Here is a 12,230-nt window from a genome sequence, read left to right as displayed (position 1 = left end):
ATTGAAGTAAATTAAGTAAATCTAGCAATAAGAACACTAACCTCAAAAATATTACGATAGACCGTCGCCATCATAGTAGACCATTCAGGCTAATCAATGGCAAATTCGAACCCTCACCATTTGAGACTTATACATTGTACTATTGTAATATTTGATAATACTAATATTTGAAGATTAGTGCTCAGAATTTCACCTTTCATTAAATTTCACAAAGTCAGAAACCCGAGATCGTCCTTAAAAATTGGGCTAATGATAAACCAGATTTTTTCGTTAAAATACTGCCCTACTATGTTGTCTTCCAGTTAGATCATATTTCTTGGCACATCGATGGCTGTGGGTAGGTTTTTATCGATATATGTACGAGTATTATATCAAGGTTTTTAACATTATAAGCGTATATGTAAGCTTAATATATATGTACATATATATACGTTTATTAAAAGCATAAAAGCTTTCATTATCGGTGCGCCAAACAGCATTAATTTTTCAGAGTGTCTGAGCAGTGCCTTTCCTAATTTTAACTCAAGGGGAAAAAAAGAGACACGCAATTGATTTCTCGTCATTTGTACGAAACTTAGAAGAGATGCATTCTAGTAACCGGAAATATTAACATGCAACACAAAATATTTTAAATTGACGTATTTCCTTTAATCTTAAAATGATAAAAGATCTTCAGGCTACATTTGGTGTTAATAGAGATTCTTTAAAAGAAAGATGGAAATACGCTGTCTTAAAGTTTATAGAAAGATTGAAAAGATCCCTACTTACATTCTTGCTATAGTATCATTTGCCGGCAAAGAGACTGAAAAACCAGACCAGCTTTCTAGAATGGCTCTGCTGAATTTGTGTCAAGCATTCACTAAATATTTCCAACTACATGAGTGCCACTTCAACAGATCTAGAAGGTTATCTTGCGCCAAGTGATGTTAATTTACTCCCAAGCTGAAATTTCGTCGCAGAGAATTTCGTTTGATGTTTGTGTTACAAATGCAAGTAAATTGCAATGACTATTGTAACTGAGCACAAATGTTTTAATAATTGCTTCTTATTTTCTCTCACTATAAATTATTTATACCTAGAAACAGTATTTTTTGTAATGGATAGAATTATGTATTTCCCATAAATATTTAATATTTTGTTTTAAATATTACTAAATATCATTTCTAACAATTCTATTGATATTGACGTATTGGGATTTCCCCTTTTGTACTAATGAATGAATTAAGAAAAAAACTTTACATAATAGTTTTAATCGGTTAAGATTTGATGAATGAACCGATGTTGCCAATTTATATTTCTTCAATAACTGATACTTATCAGTTTTATATTTGACTATTCTCTTTATCTTTCTGCGAAATATAATGCATTTAAGCTGCAAATATAATGTTTCTGTTAAATAATTTTTGGTAATTTTGTTAAAATTAACTTCGGGGTGAAACGCTTGGTTTTGTTTTTATTTTTTTATAATATTTTTGTAATTTAATATGATATAATTTATATTGATTTGATTTACTTTGTTATTTATAAAAATGTTAAAATATTAAATTTCATTTTCAGTCTTCGCATACCCGGCCAGCACCTTTCAGTGATGAAGCTGAGGCTATTTTAGAAAGAGAACAGTGTGATTATACGCAGCGGTTTACCTTTAAAACAGCCAAATCCGGAAGAGGTAATGTTTTCATTATAATATAGTTGTAAAATACCAACTTTACTTTTGTCAAGCGTTCTGATTTGCCAACTGTATGTAAGAGAAGAGTGTCTATTATCCATTTAAAATTTTATTTCATTTACTTTTCATAAGTAAATAGTGACAGGACAATTTATATTAAAGAATTTAAAGCTAATTTTAATTTATATATATTATATCAAGGTTTTTAACATTATAAGCGTATATGTAAGCTTAATATATATGTATATATACGTTTATTAAAAGCATAAAAGCTTTCATTATCGGTGCGCCAAACAGCATTAATTTTTCAGAGTGTCTGAGCAGTACCTTTCCTAATTTTAACTCAAGGGAAAATAAAAGAGACACGCAATTGATTTCTCGTCATTTGTACGAAATGGGAAAAGAATTGTTTCTTTACAACGTTATATCAGCAATGGCGCATCCTTAAAAAGCAGCAAATTTCCTTTATATGGTTTACCAAAACCGAGGAATATTTAATTTAAAAAAAAAACGGCTTTGAAAATTAGTTTTAAAATCTCTTGTTATGTTTAAACACCTGCATATATGTTCGAGTGTCGAATGTGAATTCCGAGTAGTAACTGATATTAGTTCACCAGAAGAGAATCTAAACTCAGTCAGTTGTTTTCGAGTTTTCTGTAATGTTCTAGGTAGGTTTCTTTTGAACTTCAGAATTACGTATGTTAGGCCTAACTCTTGGGTTTTAAACTTGTGTTTTATTTTCATAGAACAATGACTTTAATGATATTATGAGAGATCTGCAATGTTATGTTTCATTCAATAGTACCATTTTATTGTTGTGAAAACGTATAATATTGAAACAAATTATTATTTCTCTGTTTAAAAATAAATAAATAAGTAAAAATAAAAATACTACGTTTCTAAAAACAAAAATTATTATGTAAACTGTATTAAATGAAAGAATTATTTCAGTAATAATTCAAGTTTAGTGTTTTTTTAAATAAAGTTACCAATATTTTTTCCTCATTGTTTACAATACGTCAATTTTTTTTTTTTTATTTCATAACACCAGAAGTGATGTGCAAATATTAATTTAAAAAGTGAAATCGTTTATTTCCAATCTTTTTGATAAATACATTAACGCGATTCTCTTCACATTGCTATACAATTTAACGTGTGAATTTCTAATTTTATACAGTTTTTACACCAAAATTATATTTATTTGTTTCTATGTAGTGGGGAAAAAGTTTTTATGTGTGGATTAACAGAACAAAACTTCTATTTAAATTTCAAATATTGATAAAAATTTAATATTTCGTATTTCAAATTTAATCATTGCACTGTTGTATAGAAGCTTTCCATTTTTTTTTTTTTTTCTGTTTTTGTATCATAAAAGTGTGCCTGTGATGAAACAAAAAGTAAACTGTTAGCGGTTATCTCATAAACCATCACACCTAATCTAAACATAGAGTTTTATCAAAGTTAAAATATAATATACTTGGAATTATTTGTGAGGAAAAAGATAGAATTACCATATTTAATTATTAAAATTCTATTTAAAATAAAATTACACATACTATTAAAAAAAATTTTTTTTTTTAGAATAACTTTTAAAAAAAAATCTATTTACAAATTGAGAATATTTGGGTAAAATTTATCTATACAATATTTTAAAAGATATATATCATGGGCACCCCCTTCCAAGAGGGAAGTGTGCTGCTAGCCACTTTTTCAAGGATCTTGGCAACTTTCCGGGTATCCCAGTCTAACTACAATCAATCCAGTTATCTTTAATAGTCACACTATACACTCAACTGAGGAAATAACCCAAAGGCAAACTCCAACTCTTAACATACAGAGAAAGAGGGGGGTGAGAGAAAGAGTGAGATGTTAGAAGAAGAGAAGAGAGGAAAATGAAGGTTTGGGAGAATAGACGGAAAGATAGATTGATGGATCAATAACGATGTTTTTGTAACATTCATAATTACAGCTTTCCCTTTTTTTAGCATTACTTCCTTTTATTCATTTGGGTTTTATTTTATTTTATTTTTTATATAGAAAATAATTTTCTGATATTCATATAGTAACATTATTTATTGAGCAAGTTGAGCAAATTCATTTCTTTTCCTTCAGAATAAAATTTATACATTATATTATTTTTTCATTTTTTAAATTAAACATATTAAAATAATAATTACAAAAATCTAATATGGGCCGTCAGGCAGCTTCCACTAATTACTGTGCTTGAAGTTCTAACTTATTAAATTTTTCCCAACTTCGTATTTTAAAACATATTTTATTCTTACTAATATTATCTAGATGGTAAAACTGCTTAGTTAGAAGGTACCAACCTCCGACCCTTCTCAGAGAGCCATATTAAAGTAATCAAATAAGTGTATCAGTGTATCTACATTTGTGTACTGCTTGAAATTGTTGAGACAATCAATTTTCGAATATATTTTCGTCAAAATCTTAAAAAAATAAATTATATTTTGTGAAATTATACTTATTTATGTAATTGGGAAAAGTCTGGTGGAAAACTAAAATGATTTTCTTGTCTACAATTGTTGCAATTATGGAAGAAAAATTTTTCTTCCAAAGATTTATGGCACACCTCAGATGCCATTAAGTATCAAAATATCAAAAAATAAATAATGAACCATTAAAATTAAATGTATGATGGTGGTGGGAATCTCTTTGATGGAAATTTCAACAACTCATTTAACCATCTCTTTATTAAAAAAAAAAGCTTAACCACTTCCCCCTTCTACAAGTACCCTTAATTTAATTTTCAAAAATTATATTTCAAATAAAAGTTATAGACCAACAATATCCTGATGGGTAAATATAAAGTTTTAAAGAAAATCGGTGCCATTTTTGGGAAAATCTCAAAAAGTGATAAATATTTTTATTGAAGTGATAGTACATCACTATTGTTAAGGGATTGTTTGCTAAAAGACAGTTCGATCACTGGGGTCAAAAGCCTAGCATCAGAAATCGATCCTCGGCGCGGAAAAAAAATAACCTCTAGACATATGTTTGAAACGCTCGTGGTGGAGTAAATGCCAAACTATACAAACACACACATACATATATATACAATATGTATATTTAGGCACATCAACATCTGAGGTCATCTAAGCTTTTTACAGTGCATTGCCGGCCACCTGGACAGATAGTGTTATCTCGTTACAGACAACACTAGACCAGAATAGTGAGCTGTAACAAGCTCCTAGATAAAGAAAATCTAAGGGCCAGCAACTTGGATTCGAACCCGTGATCTCCGCGTTAGAATTCGCCTACCACTGAGTGATCCCTTCGCAATCTTTATTATTTTTCACAAAGCAGTAAACTTGACCCAAAAATAGACGACAAGGAATATTTTATAGGTTAAAATAAAATAATTACTGGTATGTGAAAGTGTGACCAGTATTATTTAATTTTTGTATTAATTGTTATTTTAATATCTTCTTCAATAAATCATCAACTGCTTTAATTTTAAACTTTATAAATAATTAAAATGTTTCGTTATTTATTTTATGATATTTAATATTGGCACCAATAATGCCATAACTCTTTGGAAGAAAATTTGTCATCTATAATTGCAACAATTGCAGACAAGATCATATAAGTTTTTCACCACACTTTTTCCAAATACATAAGTTTACAGCTTACAATTCATCCAAATACATGAAAAGTTTTTATTACCCGTTATGTTTTCTTCAATGGTGATGGCGAATCTAGTGATAATTGTAACCAATCAGATAGCAATTTTTTTTATAGATAATATGATATTCTTTTTATTAATACAACCAGACTCATATATTTGGAATTTTACCATTTTGCGAGTCATATTCTGATTGATACTATCAATACTCATTTATTTTATTTATTATTAGCATTGATTAAAAATTTATTTTAATGAAACCTAATCATTCCAGATCCTGAAGTATGATCATTTTTAGATATAATTTTTACGTCAAATTAAAGTTTTTTACTCTTTATTTTACAACTTTAGAGGATAACTCAATGGATATAGTACACATTTTGGTGTTATCTTAGAAGGAAACTGGGTTTTTACAATAGAGACACACTCTCTCCAAATCTATTTTGTTGGTGTATTCAGGGGACGCAACATTAGAATTTTGGTAAAAATCTATTATCTAGACGTACCTTTCTATAAGATCATCTGGTTGGCCATTAAGCCTCCACCACCGTAGTCCAAAGTGTCTACTGCGGCACAACTAAGATTACCACTTTACTTAATGTCTTTGCTGTATTTTTAATTTTTTTTAATATATACATTTTTTCTTAAAACGGTGCCATGTATTTACTGGATTTACTGGGAAAACAGGTATACCATTGTGTTCATGTTCTTCTATAGTTATTATTTCAAAATTTCCCCATGAAATTTCATTTTAGTATATTTGTGGTAAGTGATACGATCCTAGGCGCCAGAATAATATAGCATTTGAACTTTGAACCTCACCTTTTTTTTATATTTTATCCGTCTAAGACAAGAATGTTTTTTTGTATCTCTGAATGGTTTCGGAATTTGTAGGCTTTTTTTAAAGTTAATATTTTGTGATATTCGTTTTATTAGGGCTACAAAAAGTAAATTTTGAAATAATTGGAACAGAATTTGAACATAAAGATTCTTATTCATAAATAAGTTTTACTTGAACAGATATTTCAGAAAGAAGAAGTACTGTAGATTATCTATCCTCAAAACATATTCTTAAAAATTGGTTGGAAGTAAGCCAGGTGATCATTATTTCTGCTATGATTAAATATTCGTATTGTAGAGTTGGATTATGATGTAATTTATTTGTATTTTCTGGTACGTTAAAAGAGGATTTACTGAAATCTTGTGAAATTTGTGTAGGAAATCATTGTTTTTCAGTGACTGTACAATAATATTCTCTCTCTTCCAATTGTTTTTCAAAAAAAGACAAAAGCTCTCTTTTCCAATTGTAAAGTCCAATAGTTGTAACCTCTCACCATAGAATTGTTAGGAAAAAAAACTTAAGTTTGGACAAAATTAGACAGTTTACTTATCCTGATTTAATAATTAATTGCTGCAAGAGATAGTCTTGGGTGGGTCTTAAGCCAGATTTGTGATTCTTATAATTAAAAAAAAAAAAAGTGAAGTAAAAGTAAAGTAATGCCTATTTTTTCAGGCGGGCTTTACGTCTAACTACCAAGTTAGATTTCGTGGACAAAATTTTTCGAATTTAATTTGAAAGATTTTGTTTCTTTTGATAGTGTTTAACTTCAAGGTAATTAATCCAACTATTTTTAATCTAATCAATAAATGAAATTAATTTTAGTCAAAAATTTCCGAATTCAAATTAAATTCGATGCAACCATTTCTCTTGGATTTTATACGTCGAAGGACGTATGTTTTTCCAGTTACTATCATAGAGTCAGCGAATATGGAATCGTTATGGAAGTTCTCATTAAACCAATTTGATGATGATTCTACTTCTGATAATGGTTGAAAATTTGAAAACTGTCAATAACAGGAAAAACTGCGTGTTTTCGACGGATAAAATCATCTATATTGTCCTACAACGTGAACCCAACTAAATTTTCTGTAATAATCTTTATTTTCTCCAGTATTTGTTTATAATTTGATTTTGTTCAAATTTCAGCCTCCCGAAGGATAAGAGTGTACGCAGATGGTATTTATGATTTGTTTCATCAGGGACACGCAAGGCAATTGATGCAAGCAAAAAATATTTTTCCTAATGTATATCTCATAGTAGGTGGTTAGTATTTCGTTCAATTTTTAATTTTCCCTTAAGAAACTATTGATTATGGGCCCGTTCACTGTACAACTCGATTGATTCCATAAAACAAAAAAAATTGAGTAATGTTTTGAAATAAAGTACATTTTTTTAAATTATATAAATTCAAATAAATTATCTGTTACGAGTATCATTGAACGCCTGTTACTGAATTTGAGTTGAATTATTGTTACGATTTACATTGGGATAGGAGTTAATCAAAATGGGCTTCTGAAAAAATTTATTTATTTATTCAATGGCCAAACAAAATTTTTGCGTTTAATGGTGTTAACCTTTATTACTTGAGAAATTTATTGTAAATATAAAAAGCTATGACTGCGCCAAGTTCTTTGACAGTTAAATTTAAGATATTTTAAAAAGAGGAGTTAATCGATTTGTGCAATGAACGGCTCATATCTCATATTTATTTAAGTTTTTTACTGATAATACTATTTTACGTTTTTACACATTTAAGAACCAATAGCAAGCTTTTTATATGTGTAACATCAAATTATTTAGAAACAATCATCTGCTTAAATAATCAACTCCAAGTTTGAATTAGATACTTTTTATACATGCAGCAGTAACATTCTACAGGAATGTTAATTATTAATATTAGTTATTTATTATACACAGTTATTTGTAATTTTCAAAGTAATTTACTTATTAATATTATTGATTTAGTATAAAGGATTGCCTAAGGTCGCTTACTTGTGCTAATTAGACTCTTACATCACCATACCCAATCCGTCTTTTTCTAATAGAGGTCTTTCCCCAGCCTTCACTAACGGGTCTGTCTACAAATTCATAAGTTCTCCTACAACGCTAATACGCCCTTGGGAGTATACTTCCAGGAAAAAAGTTATGTCAGCGAAACGAGAGCAATTACCTAGATAGTGATATGATCTACAGAGTATCCTCAACATCCTCATCACGATTCCGACTCTCTAGTCCAACAGTCCTTCCTATTTGTTAATGAATAGCTACTTAACCAGATAGATTACAAATAAACTATTTAATTTATTTACGCAGTGATGGAATAGAATGCAGAATTGACTTTAAAAATTACTAATGTGGTGTACATATTTTCCTTTGGATATTATATAACTTAAATAAACTCTAATAGTTACTTATTTTAAGATCCATTATTGGTTCTTATCCCCTCTCTTAGCCTTCTCATCTGTCCCTCATCACTTTCAAGGCTGCTGCAATAAATTATTCGTATATATTTCAAAAATCGTTATGTATAGACCTACCTTTTGTGTATCCATATTTATTTAAGTTAATAATTGAAACTAATTTGAAATTTTGGAACTAATTGTTTTAATGATATAAAAAAATATGTGTGACATTATGGACAATACATTATGGAGTATTATACATTATAGAACTTTCACCCAATAATATTAAAAGTTTAAAAAAATATAAAAAAAAAATATAATAAAGATAATAACTCCCCAGATAAAGCTCTAAATTACACTGAATTTTGACCAGAGGAATGCATCATCATGATCGTTGGAATTCATCCTGCCAATCAAATTTTCTTCATTCTCAAGTAGGAAAGAAAAACGTGCTGTTTACTAAAATGAATATAAGTATCATTCTCGACCAATGGACACAAGGAGAGGAATTTACAGGCCTTGAAATCAATATGTCCATGAAGAAAACATGGCCAGGAGCTGCTTTAATTTTTTCCCTCGTACAGGCGGACACCACATAGCATTTCAGGAGAGACTTCGGTTAAGCTGTTTGTTGGAAGGAATATTAGAAGTTTAAAGCATAATAGTTCAGCGTTGCTAGAGCTAGCGGGGGCGCTACGAGAAAGCTAGAACGTATTTTGTCTTAGAGGAAACGGATTTTCCAAGATCCAAAGCGAAGCAAGTGATTTTTCGTACTAGTGAAAGAGATTTCTGCACTATTGCTTGAGTGTGGAAGGAGTAAAACACAGACGGCATCTAAATAAGATGAGATAGTGGACCCAAATCTGTCGATTCACTAAAGGAAGAGTTAGAGGCTGGTCTCCTTTAGGACTGCATTACATATGTCATATTGAAACAGTTCATAGTTTCATATGTACTTATATGGTATCCATATTTACGTATATGGAATTTTTTGAGATCAAGCATAAATAAAATTTAAGAATTTTATTATTTGTACAAAAACTGTAATAGCTTATATTCGTAAATAAAAGTAAAAACAAGGAATTCAAGTATAACTCACATCAAGATCTTGATTCTTTATTAATTTTCAGTATGCAGCGATGAACTGACCCATTCGAAAAAAGGTCGTACTGTGATGACAGGTGATGAAAGATATGAAGCGGTTCGTCACTGCAGATATGTTGATGAAGTCATCAGAGATGCCCCCTGGCAGCTTGATGATGAGTTCATCAATAAACATAAAGTAAGCTCTATTTTTATTTTCTTTCCTTTTAAAGAAAATATATAACTGCGTGTGTTATTTATTTAATTAATATAAATAATAAATGTGTTTGCATGTATCCATAATATAGAGTTGAACAACTTTCAGTTCCTCCTAACAATCTTTGAAAATCTTTCATAATGATGGTTCTGGTTTTTTCGACCGTTGTTGATAGATGATTTTTGGTGAATATCGAGGTGCGGTCTTAAATAAAAACAACTTTTTTGCTTTATACCAACGTTTCGGTAATTACTACCTTCTTCAGGGTCTGTACAAAAGGAATATTACACTAATATAGATAAAATTGAAATAATAAAAAATACAAAAAATAAATAAAATAAAAATTATTTCTACAACATAAAATTAAATAGATAAAATTTATTAGTGTAATATTCCTTTTGTACAGACCCTGAAGAAGGTAGTAAAAATTACCGAAACGTTGGTATAAAGCAAAAAAGTTGTTTTTATTTAAGACCGCACCTCGATATTCACCAAAAATCATCTTTCATAATGATAATATATTCGACATAATGCTCAACACTTTAGTTAATACGAAATTGCTTTTTCCCACTAATTCTTTGATTTTATTTTAATCATTAAGATTATGGAAGTTGGCGTGAATTTGTAAATAAGTGTTGGGTGGAATACCTTTAGAGTGCTTTTTTCAGGCCTATTCAGTTTTATAGAAGCTAGTATTTTTTTTTTTTTTTATCTAGAATAACATTAATCTGGCAAGAATTTATAGTCGGCAATACTAGATATAAAAAAATTAACTGAAATCCTGAAGAATAACCAAATTTAAATCTTTTTGGAACTCTCAAAAGATTTTTTTTCGTTGTATTTCTTTTGAAATTTTTATTTTGTTTATTTAGTACTTACAATGTATTCATGAGAAGTTTGGACGGTAACACTATACACCGGAACTTGGAAGAATGAATTAATGTATTTGAATCCTCCTTTTCATTTTTTTCCTGTCTTTTCTCGAGTACCCTTCTAGAAATGCTGATCTATGGTTTCTGGATAGTGATTTTGACATAATTTTAAAGGCTTTGTTTTGTTTTGTTTTTTTGGTCCTAATCATCAGAATAGCCTATAAAAAAAAAAATTCAAAAGCCCTCTCGTTTTAGCCTGGAATAGTCAATATACGGAATCTTATTGCCTTTGAAGTCTCAGGTTTTATTCTTAATCACGCATACATTTGCTCAAACTGGCTTTCATGTAAGTCTAATAGCAAACTTGTAATGAGTTAAAAATAAGTAAGGTAAAGTAATGCTAAGTTTTTCACTCGCGCTTTGCGTTTAACTGCCTAATTAGATGTCGCTAATGGGGGGCGAATAGCAAACACGCTTTATTGTTAAAGTCTCATTTTAACTATTAATTAAAATTCAAGGCCTAGACCGGGAATCGAACCCAGTACCACAATACATCTTAACTTTGTGGACCGCACGCCTCTCATACTTGACTTGATTAGGTGCCCTATATTTCCTACACTCTTTTCATCCTGAAGTCGTCCGTATACTGAGAGAAACTTTCCAATTGAACTTTCCACGACTCTGCAAACTTAATGTAATTTACACCTTAATTTTGGAAAATTGATTGTTTACAAATACATATTGAGATGATTTATTTATATAATTTTAGATAGATTTCGTAGCGCACGATGAAATCCCTTACATGTCGGATAGTGGCGACGATGTTTATGCGGAATTAAAAGAACGAGGAATGTTTGCGGCAACAGAACGTACAGAAGGGGTGTCTACCTCTGATTTAGTTGCTAGAATAGTAAGAGATTACGATATTTATGTGAGGCGAAATCTGGCACGTGGCTACAGTGCAAAAGAACTCAATGTTTCATTTCTTAGTGTATGTTTTTAATCTTACTAAAGTTCTTCTTTTACTGTGATTTAAATTTTCTTCCCATACATTTATTGTATAATTAATTCATTTTAATTATTATAGGAGAAAAAATTTAGGTTACAAAATAAAATGGAAGAATTAAAAGATAAAAGTAAAAAAGTTATGGAAAATATAGGTGAGAAGAGATTTGATATGCTTCAAAAGTGGGAAGAAAAATCAAGAGACTTTATAGATGCATTCCTATTACTATTTGGCAGAGATGGCCGTTTGGTAATTTAATATAATTTAAGAGATTTATTAGAAAATTTTTATTATTAATTTTTATTGAATATTTTATTTCTAATTTTTTAGTCGCATATATGGAGTGAAAGTAAAGGAAGACTAATGCAAGCGTTTTCACCACCTTCAAGTCCACGAAGGGAAAGCAGTCCATCAAGTAATGAAGATGCAACAAGGTACTTGCATTATGTTTTACATCCTGGAGATATAAGTTTTTTTCTGTTCATCCTTTCAAT

The 12,230-nt window shown here is 29.6% G+C and overlaps 1 protein-coding gene across 5 annotated transcripts in view; it reads left to right on the top strand.

The window, feature by feature from the left end:
- The window catches only part of LOC141452946 (choline-phosphate cytidylyltransferase A-like), a 29,594-nt gene that overhangs the window by 8,949 nt on the left and 8,415 nt on the right, over nt 1–12,230 (top strand). For all 5 annotated transcript variants that reach the window (XM_074125550.1, XM_074125551.1, XM_074125553.1 and 2 more), the window contains 6 exons: nt 1,558–1,669; nt 7,303–7,419; nt 9,689–9,840; nt 11,500–11,721; nt 11,818–11,985; nt 12,067–12,170. In XM_074125550.1, coding sequence (XP_073981651.1) covers nt 1,558–1,669; nt 7,303–7,419; nt 9,689–9,840; nt 11,500–11,721; nt 11,818–11,985; nt 12,067–12,170 — 875 coding nt within the window. The remainder of the gene's footprint in view (nt 1–1,557; nt 1,670–7,302; nt 7,420–9,688; nt 9,841–11,499; nt 11,722–11,817; nt 11,986–12,066; nt 12,171–12,230) is intronic.

Source organism: Rhodnius prolixus, unplaced genomic scaffold (genome assembly GCF_049639745.1).
Source record: "Rhodnius prolixus isolate KJV_2025 unplaced genomic scaffold, Rpr scaffold_3, whole genome shotgun sequence".
NCBI classification, from domain to species: Eukaryota; Metazoa; Arthropoda; class Insecta; order Hemiptera; family Reduviidae; genus Rhodnius; species Rhodnius prolixus.
The sequence above is the reverse complement of the archived record's forward strand: the minus strand, read 5'-3'. Positions and strand labels throughout refer to the sequence as shown.